The 14,432-nt window shown below is 37.3% G+C and overlaps 1 protein-coding gene and 1 long non-coding RNA gene across 7 annotated transcripts in view; one reads left to right on the top strand and one right to left on the bottom strand.

Annotated features, from left to right (window-relative positions):
• Nucleotides 1–14,432, top strand: part of ADGRB3 (adhesion G protein-coupled receptor B3) — a 446,706-nt gene that overhangs the window by 337,640 nt on the left and 94,634 nt on the right. For all 6 annotated transcript variants that reach the window (XM_066547462.1, XM_066547459.1, XM_066547457.1 and 3 more), the window contains exons 17-18: nt 12,200–12,326; nt 13,948–14,051. In XM_066547462.1, the coding sequence (XP_066403559.1) occupies nt 12,200–12,326; nt 13,948–14,051 (231 nt within the window). The remainder of the gene's footprint in view (nt 1–12,199; nt 12,327–13,947; nt 14,052–14,432) is intronic.
• On the bottom strand, nt 272–10,986 carry LOC136555002 (uncharacterized). The gene is made up of 3 exons (XR_010783410.1): nt 10,802–10,986; nt 2,280–2,417; nt 272–322 (listed from the first exon to the last, which is right to left on the bottom strand). It is a non-coding gene; the product is annotated as an uncharacterized lncRNA (long non-coding RNA).

Raw genomic sequence — 14,432 nt, 5'->3', positions numbered from 1 at the left:
GTTTATCTAATTGCTCTTTCAGTCCACATAATCTTCTGCCATTTATAAGCTCCTGTGGTGACAGCCTCCATCATTTAACTATGCCCTGTGAGAAAAAAAAATTGCCTCCTATTGTTTGTTTTAAATACACAACCTAATAACTTCATTTAATGCCTTTAGATCATGTATTACAAGGAATAACAGTATTTTCTGGTTCACTTTTACCATGGCACTCTTACAAATATTATCAGAGCTCCCTCAACCACCTCCTACCCAGACTGGAGGGACTTACCTTATAGAAGCTGTCCCATGTTCTCCAGAGATCCCTCTAGTTCCACTAGATCTGTTAGAGTTAGGAAGAGATCAGAACTGCATACTGCATTCAAAATGTGGGCACACCACAGACTTTTTTAGAGTGGCGTAGTCATTTTTTTTGCTATTTCCAAACCCCTGCTGAAAATGAATATAACTGAAGAACACATCATGCACTTGACATGCTCCAGCATCTTTGGATTAAAATATACGCATGAGTTTTCTCCAATGCATAGTCAATAGAAAGATGTTTGCTTATATGTAATTTTCGATATCATTTAGCTGTCTGAGAGATCAAAATATAGTGCCAGGTTCTAATGTGAGTTATACTGAGGATATTCCATTGAAGTTGACAGGTCCAATCAATATACAACATGCACAGAGATGAGGTGGATTCATGACATTTCCTGAATACTACATGCACAGACAATAATTGCAACTGCTCTCATTATGTAATTTCTAGGAGATATATTCTAGCTAATACGTTTCATGTACTATGTAGTCTGTGTGTAATTCAGATCAAGTAGTGTAATCCAAATTAATTGTATTCTTTTTTATTGCACTTTTAAAACATCAAGTAGTGTGAGAACATAACAGAATGTAAATTACTTCAAAATGTAAAAAGGCTCTCTAGCAGTTTCTCTTTACAATATTATGTCTGACTGAAGGGAGAGGCATTTCAGATTTGGAGTTTCCAGCTAAAGCATGCCACATATGTGACATACCACAGACAGACAGACTTGAAGAGATATGCCTTTCACGCCAATGAGAACAAAAAGCTGCAACATTAACTGAATAATTTTATTGTATATGTTTTAGATACATGTATTTTCAATATCCTAAGTGATACAGTTTGATAAATATCAAAAGTGCTGCAAGCATCTCTACCTCTGTGTGAAAATGGAAGGAAAGAGGTATAGCACTGTATTTGGTTGTATTTATTTTTAAGGTAGAAGAAATTTACCTTCAGATTTTGGTTTTGGCCTTCAGTCCTAGAGCTGATCTCTGCCTTATGTTGAGATTTAATATGACACTGTCTGTTTCAAGGCTTTCTGTTGAAAGCTACATAATCATTAGTGTACTAACACTGATTATTGTAGGACACTTTTTCAGTTATATCTGAAGGCTATTATATCTATTATATCTTTTCTATTATATCTGAAGGCTGAAGCCTATACCAGTTTTGTGAGTGGATAGAAGATAACCTCATTGTTACAACTCTTGTATCTGTAGAGTATTGGTGCTACTTCCCATCAGGAAGACACACACAAACAAAAAATTTCTGAGGAGATGAAAGTGGATAGGCTAGTAATCTTTACTCATTTGTTCAGGCACTTTCTTGGCACCTACTTAAGGCACATACTCCCCAACACCTCCTCTCTTCCCTTTTTTTAGACTGCGAAAAAAAAGCACTTGTCCAATCTCTTAAACAATTTATTCAGTTTTTAATGCCAGCAGTCACATTTGTCTAAACATTCTAGCTGGCATGTGACTAGCTGAAATGGATTTACCAGGCGAGTAAGAGGACTTAAATTCTGTAGTATTCAGTGCAGTAAATTTTTCTGAGACTTCCAGATATATTGTTATTACAAATGCAAATTATCTGTTGCATTGTGAATGTATCAAACATATTGTACATGTGCAGATTAAATTTGAAGCATGTCCACAGAATCCACCTGTGGGCCTTGAGGACCACAGTGGCCTCCTCTGCAACATGTGCCCTTTTACTATAGAGTGGCCACAATCCCAAGTACATAAAGCTTGCTGTTCAGACGTGGCACAGTGCAGACCGTCACTCTTTCCAGAGCATCTGTTTTCATGTTTTGTGCAGTGTGATGCACGTATCCTTCTTTCATGCACTCCTAGCCAAAACCTCACTTAGGGTGTTATCTCCAGAGATTATCATCATCAGCTGGCTTTTTTTTAGGCAACACTACCATTACACAGGTGTGAAGAGTTATTAAAAACATTGCTTAGCTGTAATTTACCTTTCTGGGCAGTTGGTTTGTACATACAAGCACTCAGGAAGATTCAGATGAGCAGTACCTCACGTGGCTGGAGTCCAAAGAGGGTACTTTGAGTTTGGAAGCTAAGCAGACACATTAATAAGTCCCAAGGTAATAAACCTGACCAAAAGACAAGAACATCAGTGCTAAGATTAACTTAGAAGAGGCTAAAAAATTCACTAAGGAGGTGTCTCTTGCATTTTCTTTTTCTTTTAACAAGAGAACCTCCATTTCCTAAATCTGTACTTGACTTTGTTTAACGACAGTGATTTTCCCACATCTTAAAACTGAAATTGTAAAGACAAAAATGAAACATTACTTTATAGTGATATAGAAGGTAGGTCTGTGAATTAGAGAGTTTTCAATATACATCTTACATCTACCAGCTTAGCAACATCTGGATTATTTACTTTCAGTTTTTAACCAGATCATAGAATCTCTGAAAAAGCTTTGTGTTTAGCTGTGTTGCATTTAATTTCCTCAGAGCTGGGCATATACAAAGTCAGCGCATCTCAACTGCTCACTCAGATTTGTTGCATTGCCCCATTTTAATTGTTTGAGTTATTGTATGAGATACAGAGATACCCACTACTCAATCCTTAATGTGCTTTGCCAGACCTCCTCTCCAATCATTGTACAACTCTGGAGAATCTTAAATCCAAAGGATATTTTGTGGTTTATATTAAGCTGTTTTTTCTAAAATGCTCAGAAGAACCTTAGCATCAACTCTCATCATGGTACTTAAGGACGTTATCTCTCTGTCAGTCTTGACTGTGGCTTTTATTAACAGTGAATTGGCTGATGCTTAGAACATGGACAGCACATGTATGAAGCCCTGTACTGTAAGCTTTTTGTCTGGTAGTTCAATGGTTAGAAAGCTCACCCAAGATGGGAGAGACTCAAGGTGGGGGTCTCATCATTGCAAGATTCAAGGCCATTTCGAGAGGAGTGGATCTCTGTGCTGCAAGAATGAAATTTCCATGCTATAAGAATGAAATCGTTAGGCTGCAGGGCATTTTGGAGTAAGGAGGCTTGTTATTCACCAGTAATCTTATTCTTTCCTATTATAACTAAATATTGACTATCTGAAAGGGAAAGAACTGCTCTGTTTTACATTCTGTAATTAAGGTTATTGCGGAAGAGAAAATACCTAACCAAAATGTAAAGCATCAATCCTTACAACCCCTTGTCACTGGCTTATTATGATGTGTCTGATCTCAGTCAAGAGCCAAGAGCAATCTATATGCCTTTTTCCTACTGAGGTATTTGTATCAAATGTGTTTTTAATGTGCAGCCTGATAACCAGTAAAACATTTGGTGCAGATTCAGCCAGGATGCATGCTGACTCACCAAAGAGAGAATAGGGAGATAAGGATTACTCTTATTGAAGCAGCTGTTAATTGGCCAGTGAGGTACAAAAGATAACATCTCATCTAAAAAAGAGACATCTCTAAGAAAAAGAATACTCATTTTAATTAAAAGGGGTGATCAGATAATCTCCCAAATAAGAAAGAAATCAATGCATTTGAAGAAAAACAGATTAGATCTGTTTAGGCTTCCGGGAAGGACTTACAAAAAAGGATTGGTTATAAAAAGCAAGTGTCTTACACAAGAAAAAGGACATAACCTGAGGCCTAACATATAGAGAAGATAGAACTCTTTGTAAACTGAATTTTTAAGAAATGTTGCAGCCTAACAGCTGGATAAAAGGGGAGACATAATCTCCATGTCAGTAGAGCAAATGTCAGTTTTATTTTATTTCCCTTTTTTTTTTTTGTTACAAACATTTGTAACTATGTCCTATTTTTTGATTTGTTGTTTGTTTTATCTCAATGTGGCTTGAGTTAAGTTTGTTTTCAAAGTGTAAGGAGACAGAAAAAGGTCTTCTTTCTTTAAAATTGTACACTAGGGCAATAATTTATCTCCAATTGCCATAGCCCACAGCATGTTCTTCAAAGAACCCATGGATAACAGTTGTTGGATATGCAGTAGGATTGTGTAAGAGCAGCAGGTGGTATCACAAGATACAGGGGAGGAGATGCTGACAACTATGAGTGTTCTTAGTCATACAGCTAAGATATGAAGGAACAAATATGAAATCTGAGGATCTTCAGAGAACATGGAATACTGAAATTCGAATGCTTAATCTGCAGAGTAAGTAACATTGAATGTGGCAGGAACTGGAATGAAGATGCCAAGCCCTGTCTTCTTGCACTATGGCTACAAAGTCCTTGCTTTGCTTTACCTTCTGGCCCGATGCATAATTCTACTTCAACAAGAAGGTGTGAAAGTACTCTTACACCTACTTACTTACATACGAATATGCTGTAGTTTGGGGTTAGGTCGTTTCTGCAAGTCCTTATCCTTTCAACACCCCTCAGAAACAGCATGAAATTGAACTCACATATTCTCAGAACCATTGAGCTGCAAGATAAGAGGGAGACTCTCCACTGTCCGAGGTGAACGTAACTTAAGATTTTGAAAGGTAGTGTGTAAACATCTAGCAGCAAAGAAGAGCTCTCTCTCACATGCATCACGACAGCAATGAGCATCATTACAGTGTCTGACCACTTAACATGTTTGCTTCTGCCATTCTTATTATGTGTCTGAACATTTTTCCTACATTATGGTCAGTATCTCTGAAGTCTGATCCAAAGCATTCTTTGAGGAGGTTGGACATGTAATGGTTTTGGTTTCGTCTGCCCATATAATGTAGGATAGCATAGGATGTTGTGGCAGCAACACTAACAGAAGCCAAATCTCTTATCTTTCCCTCAGGTGTTTCACACCTGTTTCTCTCCCTGCTTGTAATGCTGGCCTTGAAACTTGAACTAACGATACCATGCTTTATTGCTTGTCTTTTGGAAGAAACATTAAAAATAGATACCAAGTTTTGACATTCTTAATTTCCAGGATAAACTTCTGAGCCCCTAACCTTTCCCAGCCTCTGGCCATAGGCAATTTACAAGGTTCCTTTTTGCTAGAAGTCCATGTGAATAATAGTACAGTATGAAAGATTTTTTTGGTTGATCAACTGGAAAGCACCACATGACAATTTTTCCTTGGTTCACCATAAAGCTATATACATATCTGTAGGCTAAACAAAAGAACATGAAAGATTTTACTGATTTTGTAAGGACTGTGTTGCATTAAAAGTGTAGAAACTGGGAGGAAAATAAACCCTTTTACTTTCCACGTAGTCCTCAGAGATCAAAGGGGTTCAGTACAGCTTGACTTAATTTCTGATTATAACCAATTCAGTTCTCTAAGTCTGATTGAATTCAATGAGATCTCAGATGTACCAGTACTGTGGGTATCATTCTCAATTGCAGATTTATCAATTTTGTGGTTTACCAGTTCAACACTATAAATCTGGTCCAGGTCAATACGAACTTCCATGAACACAGATTCACAAATCATGTGGTTTACTTGTAAAACACTAAGTCTGATCATGAAGTTTAATAGGAACTTTCATGAACACAGATTCACAAATAGTATGGTTTGTCAATTTGACACAATAAGTCTGTTTTAGTTTGATTAGAACTCTGCTTCACATAGTTTCTAAGAACTCAACAAGATTTCCTAGACAAGATAGGAAGATTCAAGATAACCTGGGAGGGAAGTGGGGCCTCTTGTCTGCACCAGTCATTCTGGGGGTTCATGAGGAAAGGAGACATAGTTCTCAAAAATTCTAAATAGACACCAACATCCTTGGCCATTGTGTACACAGTACTTCAATTCTACTTTCTCTGAGACCATCTGCAGAGTCAGACAGAGATAAAGCTACGGAAAGTGATTGGTATCCTTCCAAATTTTTGATGCACCAATACTCATACTCATCTTCTTAGGAGATTTTCTCTATAATTTTGAGAAGGGGAGGAAATGGTCTTGTTCAAATGCAATCCACTGGGCTTATTAGGACGCAGAAATAGAGTGAAGGACTGTTGTTTATCCGATATTGTTCAAACACATGAATGAATCCCATAACTCAAATAATGATAAATCTGTGTAGTAGCAGTAGTACGGAGGACCACTAATCAAGAACTATGCAGTAGGAGGCAGGAAACTTCTAGTATTTGTTTCATCCTGGTTTTGTAATTTAATTTATTTAAAATTTCTTTTCATTTTACGCATTGATAGACTTGCAGTATGCTATTAGAAGGGCAACTATTGATTACAGCACACTTCAAACATACTGTGTGCTAGATCACACCCTAAACTGTATGGACAGGGAAATATAGGAATTAATAAGATATTACCACAAACATTAATACTCACTTCCATAATTCTCCTTTTGATGAATCATTTATCTATTGCAGCTAAACAGATAACCAAGGCAATTTTTGATCCTTCCCATGGAGCTTTCTTTAAGTTGTACATTATTAGAAAGTTAATCTAACAATATATGCTTATAACTACAGTGTCTCTGTTACAAATCCTACTTTTTACAGTTTAATATCTCTAGTTTAAATCATATTAAAATAAGACTTGGTTTTCAGCCCAGATGCATGTTTGTTTTACAAAACAATTATTTATATAGGATTTACTTTTAATATAAAGAGCAGTGAGAAAATTAAATTTTCAAAGATTTCTGTTTTCTTTGACAAAAAAGATGTTCACAAGTATGTCTTTGAGGAAAATTAAACAATTCAATGTCTGAATTAGAAAAGTGGCCTTAGTCTTTGGGAAAATGAACTTCCTATAGTATTCTGGTTGGAAATCCAATTGCAAGATATTCATCTCCCAGTTTGTTTTTCTGACACCAGAGAAATTCAGACATCCTTTTTGGGACTTTTGCAGTATTTTAGACATGTAATCTTAAGGCAGTTGGTTTTTTCAGTTTTATTTTTTTCATTTCCACAATTTCATGGTTTTTGGTTGTTTTTTTTTTTTAGTTCTGTGAGGGGAAAGAAAGCCCTAAGTCATAATGACCTAACATTAATCATATTAACAATTTCAGGGTAAACAATACTTTTTAAAATTGCCATTTTATGGGTGACATTATTAAGGAAAGTGTGTTCATATCTACGAATTCTTTGTCTTATTTTTTAATCTTTTTTCTTTATATTACTTTTTTACTTTAGGAAAGACTGTGGCAATAAACCAGATGTTGCCATATAGTGCTGGTAGGAATAGGACTGATCACAGAAGAAATTGTGCATGCTAGGAGTTCGGTCATGTCTCAGAGGTATGAACATGCACAAGTGAAAGGCAACTCCTGCAACTGAGCCTTCTCTATGGCTTCTCTGGGATTTTAGATCCAGGTGTAAAGCAGCAAGCAGGTGTGGGAAGGACTTCATCTTCACTAATGTGCCAGCTAGAACATCTGAACAGGCACAGTGATATTTATAACCTGCTATTCATAAGGGCCACAAGCTTTTTTCTTGCCTTTTGCTGGCTAAAAAATTCTGATATTTGCATTTTCCATGTACTTTTTATCATTATATATCATTCTTTACTGAGAATGAAGTTGGAATACCAAACTCTGTCCCAAAGGAAAAACAGCATCTAGTTGAACAGAAAAATAAAATTATAGAAATGTACACACACAAGAATTAAGAAGAATTAAAATCATCTCAGCAGAAATAATATTATAATTTCTTAAATTCTGTGTAGTTTACTTTCTACAAAGCTGTAATTAAATAATTAAATAATAGCTTCTTGCTGCTAAGTAATACAACAAAAAGCTTTCTTATCCTAATTTAGCCAGTTACCAATTAGTAAAGAAATTACTAGAGTAGACTACTATTGTAGATGTATAGCAAGATGTTAACTCTTTGTTTATGATTATCAAAACCCAGGCAACTACTTGGATCACTAGTTGCTAGTCTGGGGAAAAGTGTTTGCTTACGTGTTGTTAGCTACTTTGTCTCACAGAATCTCCATAGAAAAGCTAAAATCTTTCATTTGAAAAATCTTGCTTCAAAATACACTAATAAAGTAGATAGTGTATGGTGTGAGGTGAAGTCCTTTATTAAGTGAGTGTGTCTGATAACAAAGTCAAAACTGATTTTTTATATATCAGGAAGTTAAAGTAAACAAACCAATGCAATTAGTAAAATATGTATATTATTAATTGTATAAAAAAATAGTAAGTTGTTATTAACCATGCCATGAGACCAAGGCAAATACTACAAAACAAAGGAAACAGTTTCTAGAATATAAAATGTGACCTGATTGTCATTGTCAGATAAGCAATTGTGTCGTCAGTGAAATTTTTGTTTTAGAAAGATGGTCCTGTCTTAAAACAACATTTCAGTTTTGATATCTGAGATGGTAATATCGGGTTTTTTCAGTACTGAGCATAGTTATGCAATATTTTGTAATACATTATGTGAGTAAAACTCACTTTTTTTTCCTTCCATATAATACACCTTTAAAATAATTTTCTGTATAGGATTTGGCCATCGTTTTTGTTGCATAGAACTAGGAAGCTCTCCTTAAACTCTGAAAAGGTACTGAAAAGACACTCCCATATTCCACTAGCTGCAAGACTCCTTGGAGAAGGGCACACTTACAGATAAGCATTGGAGCTGAGGGTGTTCTTGGTGGATATGCCATATTAGCCATAAATCCTTAGGCTCAAATTACATCCTATTTAGAATTTTTCCCCCTATTTCCCTGATTCTTCTGCTTTTTTTCCCTGCCTCAACTGCAGGATGACACAAGATCTGCAATGGTGAATCTATGCTTCTTGGGAATTCCTTTGCTTCTATCATGGGACTGCTGCCAGGTTGATTAAATCATCTGTAACTCAGTAGAGGAGTACAAAAATTGCCAATAATGGGCATGAACCTACATCTATATTTGCTAGATACTTTCAATTCAATAATTTCCCTAGATAAAAATAGAACATGTGTTAATAGTACCTGTCACTCCTTTATAGCTTTCTGCATAACAAGAAAGATCCACAGGAATAATAGGTGCCCTTTTGCATATTCATATGATAACCCTAAATGTTAGACACATAGTCAAAGAAAATCACACTGAAAAGGAATGAAGCTTCTAAGTGTGAGATAGATTCTGGTTAGACCAGAAGAGTTGCATTACAAGAGGGACAGATCATAGATGGAGTGCTTCATAAAAAGTGTTGCATTGAGATGTACTGAATGCAATATATCCATTTTTATTCCGTATTTCCATTCTTTATTTACTTATACCTAAAACCAAATCATTACTTTTTGTCAACAAGTCAAAATTACCAGCATCTCTGAGGGAATTAGTAATCATGCTTTTGCTGTTCTGCTGGCGTAAGCCTCATGCAACAAATTGCAGTTATGCTTTTCTTCTGGTCCTTCTCATTGCTCAGTCTCTTTCATGGACTTAGTGTAACATTCTGTGCAGCTTCTATTAGCTGTAATTTCAACAGACTACAAATATATTTATTAATGAGGCTTTTTTTTTCTTTTTAGCTGCACTGATTAGAAGAGAGGAAAGGAACTTATTTAATGAATTTTGATCTGCAACATATAAAACATAATGCTGTTCAGCAATAAATTGAAGTGTATCACTGAAAAACATGAACAATAAAATGCAAAAAGTGTCCATATTAGACTGACTTGGCTCCTGACATGATATCTTATTTTGGAGTCCAATTAGACTGCTTTGTTCATTTCAGACTGCTTTTGGAAATTCTACAAAATTTTCAGTAGTATTGAAAATTTTTGCAAAATATGTATTGAATTGTGGTTCAGTTACTGTTCAGTTACTCTATGACTGGAAATTTCTATTTGTGCAAGTGACTTGAAGAACTGAATGAACCAGTGTAAATCTGCTGGTCTGCCCATGATTTATAGTACTTTAAATATAATTATGATTTTAACAGATGCTTTGTTTTAAATGAAACTGGTGTCTGTGATTTTATAATTTGAACTTCTTTAACTCTTGTGCATTGGACACCATCTGCAAGGATTTAGTGCTAACTGGATATATTGTGTATCCAATGCTTTTCAGCATAGAGTGAATTCAATTTATTAAATCTTATTCTCAGGATGAATAATACCACCCTTTTGTTTTTAAATATGTCAATTTCTCTTAAGCTATCAATCTTTAGTATTTAATCAGAAAAGATAAATGCATCTCATTTGGCCTTAACTGTGTGCCACAATAAGAGAGGAGACAAGAAAGCTAATAAAATAAATTGTTTAAGTTATCCAGAAGATAATGCTTTTGAGTTTAAAATATGTAACTCTATTTTTCAAAGTGGATGTTGATTTAGGCTGTGGCTCTCTGAAAAACACAATTTGCAAGGGAAAGCTAATAAACTGCTTTAGTGGCTTGAAGAATTGGTGATTTTCTCTCAATTGTTTCCCTCAGTCACTGCTTGTTTTGTTTATTACAGGATTCTGTTTCGAAGACAATAGTGTGTAAGGGTTACATCTGGTGTGTTCAAAAACTAGTGGCACAAAATGCTGAGATGGCCTGGGGTGAACTGCACTCTGAGAGCAGGCTTTGGGATAACAAATTGCCTTTGCATGAGGGCCCTGGCATATAGAATGACTTACAGAGGTGTGTTGTCAAGGCAGAAGAGGTGAAACAAGGGTGGTCACGGGGACTGGAAATTTTTATTCTCCCTCCTGCTTTCTTCGACCTTCATTTTTCTTTTTTTTTAAGTCATTTAGTGACCTGAGGTGAAATGGACAGGAATTGACAGCACACATGCTGTTGCTGGCAGCAGAGTCACTGCAGTTGCTCCTTGGACATGAAAGAAGGGGAAAAAAGATGAAAGAAACCCAGTTGTTCTCTAAATATAACACATGTAAAGATAATATGTTTGCTTCAGTTGAAACCAACCCCTTTTTCCTGTAGAAAATATTTCCCCCTCCCCACCGCAGTTCAGGAAAGAGGAGAGATGATTTTCTGTCTCTCCCTCTCCTTCTCCTTGCTTGCACAAAGAAAACGTGGGTTGATACCATTTTTATTGTTCTGCTGGGGTGGGTTTCAGACCTCACATTAGCATATTGAATGTCTAATTGAATTCGGGGGCTGTGTTAATCATCGTGTTTTGTTTAGGGGTGGTTGGTGAAAGGTGCCACCGACTGAGTGCTTTGGCTTGGGGTTAGCTTGGTGCTGCCACCCCAAGAAAAAGACTCGAGAAGGGGGAGGGAGCCGGGGAAAGGCGAGTTGGCTGAGTGATGTCTGGAGGGCGAACTCGTGTGTCTCTTTGGTGATGTGTGCTGCTGTACTGAAATCCACCCCTCTGCTGGAGCTAAGGCAAGAGTTGGAGGCATCTGATGCTGCCGTTTCCAGGGTGAAATTTCTAAGGCTGCTAGCTAAAAACAACAACCAAAAAAAAAAAAATCCCAAATCCTCAGCAAAAATAGCAGTCAGAACAGAAGATCCGGCATCTCCCGGTCCAACTGGCATAACCCAGGCAGACGTTTGAGAACCACATGCTTTTAACCTAGCCACACACACGAGGGGGGGGGGGGGGGGGGGGGGGGCGGGGAGTGGAGAAAGAAAGGGACCAAAAAAGACACCGCAACTACAGAACATCACATTTCTCACAAAAGGCCAGAAACAGAGCCGGTAGGAAAAGGAGAAAAAAAAAAAAAAAAAAAAAGAGAGAGAGAGGGAGAGAGAGAGAGAGAAACAAAGCCTCCCCCTCTTCCCCCGATGAGTTTTTCGCAGTGCTCTGGTGAGGCTCGGAGGTGGCTGGCAGCGCAGGGGGCGGCTGCTGCCGCGGCTGGCGGGGCTCCGCGCAGCAGCGGCCGGGCGCTCAGCACCGCCGCCCGGACAGCTCCGCGCCCGCGCCCGCCCTGCCCCACAACAAGTCCCCGCCGCCGGCCGCCAACTCCGCGGCGCGCTCCTCGCCGTCCCGCTGCTTTGTCTCCTCGCGGAACCGGCCGACAGGCGTAATTACCCCCGTTTCCCCCACCCCCTCCTCTCTCTCTCCTTTGCAGGAACGACTCTTTGGGAACCTGGTCCACCCAGGGATGTAAAACTGTGCTTACCGATGCATCCCATACGAAATGCTTATGTGATCGTCTCTCTACCTTCGCCATTTTGGCTCAGCAACCTAGAGAAATAGTAAGTAACAAAGAGGGGGGGAAAAATCCAGTTTTAATGGAAAAGGGAATGCGGGGGGGACTGCGGGGGGGAGGGGGGAGCTTGTCCAGCTCTCCTCTCAGGTATATTGCAGACGTTGCATTGAGGAATTGTTTAATATTGCAGGTAGTCAAATGTTAGTCTCCTGGTGTCTTCGGTGTCTCAGATAAATGAATTCCAGATTCTGTGATACAACTAAATCCTAGTGAAATTTGCATGCTCTCGAACTCTATAAATTTTTTAGAGAAAGCCTTGTAATTGTGGTGTAAATGTGTAGAAAACTTTTGTATTGAACGATTAGGGGAACGTACAGGTCTCTATTATTGCTCTTGGTAGGAAAACCCTAGATACTGTAGTTAAACAGATTGCAGATCTGCATTGGGCATTTTCAGCACAGATTTTCTATGTAGTCTGTTGATATGATGTAAGAAAAATAATCAAGCTTTCACGAGAAAGAGGGGACATTAAGTGTATGAGCAGACACTCCCAATATTATTGAATGTAAAAATAGCTGAAAAGCAAGTATTTGTGAAGTTATCTTGCTAAAGCATGAATTCCTTTTCCTGGTTTTGGAAACATACAAACAGACTCTTTTTAATAGCAAAGTAAATCCATTTGGGAAAAAAGTGGTTGAAATAAAATACTACTTTCTGCCTGAGATATGGCCTAAAAGTACATCTGTCTTATATTCTATTTGGGTGGCAAAAGATACCTTGATAAATGTAATTTACAATACATCCCTGAAGCTTAAAAAGCATTTAAGTAAACCAGGCATGATATCCTTTAGAACTTTTAGATCTAATTTTTTTTCCATATTTATTAGTAGAACCCATGTCTATTTCAGAATATGAGCACATATATAGAGAGAGGAAAAAACTGACCTGATACCTGAGGATAATAGCTTCCCTTAGAGCAGGGAAAGCTAGTTTGTTTTCAAGGTCATCAATTTATTTTCATTTTTTATTAGCACACAGAGTAAAAATGAAAAAATTCTGAATTTGAAGCTTTTTTTTATGAAGGCTTATGATACTGTTGCCATAGATATCCTGCCATTCCTTCTAGGCCCAAGGAAATTAAGCATGTGAGAACAGTGGATTGAAGTCAAAGTTATTAAAAGTCAGAAAGTTTGGTCATTCTGCAACAAGCATGAATCAAATTATGGGACAAATTACTGGATGGTCTTCAATATATTAGAGTGAAACCAAGCTGTATGTTTAATGCACAATTATGAATATTGCTATTCTGAAGAGAAGTATGTCTTTTAATTGATGTTAACTGGAGAGTCATTTAAACTTGTGCTAACATCATAGTCTCCTGTTACACTGTAATATTACTAGTTTATTTTTCAAAGTATCATGCAGGTATTACAAGGCATTTTAAAGCTCAGAGGCCTCTGAGGAATGTATTAAGCAGATCTCAGAGTTATGTAGGGATCAGTTTTGGAATTAAGTTGATTTCTCCCTCATAACTAATATTACCAAAACAATCTGCGGTAGTTTGTCTGCTTTTAATTTTGCTCTTTTTGCTTTTTTTTTTTCATTTGACTTGTTGGTTTAAGTGCTGAGGATGTTTTTTCTTCATGGTTGCCTGTTGTAACTTACAGATCATGGAATCATCTGGTACACCCTCAGTGACCTTAATAGTAGGCAGTGGTCTTTCCTGCTTGGCTTTGATCACTCTAGCAGTTGTCTATGCAGCATTATGGAGGTATGTAATGGGTTGAGAAAGCTAAATGTAAATACACTGTTATATTTATTTGAATTGCAGTTTGAAAAGAGCATTAGAGCCCACATTTATTGTTTGGAAAGTGAGGAAAGTGTAGTGCATGCTTTGATGCATTTTTTCATGAGATTGATCAGTTTTACTGGTTTGGCCTGCTAATGATGGTAGAGCCCACTCTTTCCCCACTTCAGTGGGAATGGTATTTCTCTTTTGATGGGGAATTCATAGTGCTAAATGCAGGATTCTTATATATGATGTATTTCATGTGAGGCTTCTGGCCTATATCTTTAGCTGCTTTTCTCCCATTTACATTTTTAAACAAAACTTATAAATAAAATAATATTGCAGTGGCGCATTTAGGGAGAT

This window comes from Molothrus aeneus, chromosome 3 (assembly GCF_037042795.1).
Source record: "Molothrus aeneus isolate 106 chromosome 3, BPBGC_Maene_1.0, whole genome shotgun sequence".
Classification (NCBI taxonomy): domain Eukaryota; kingdom Metazoa; phylum Chordata; class Aves; order Passeriformes; family Icteridae; genus Molothrus; species Molothrus aeneus.
This window is presented reverse-complemented; position numbering and strand designations above follow the sequence as displayed.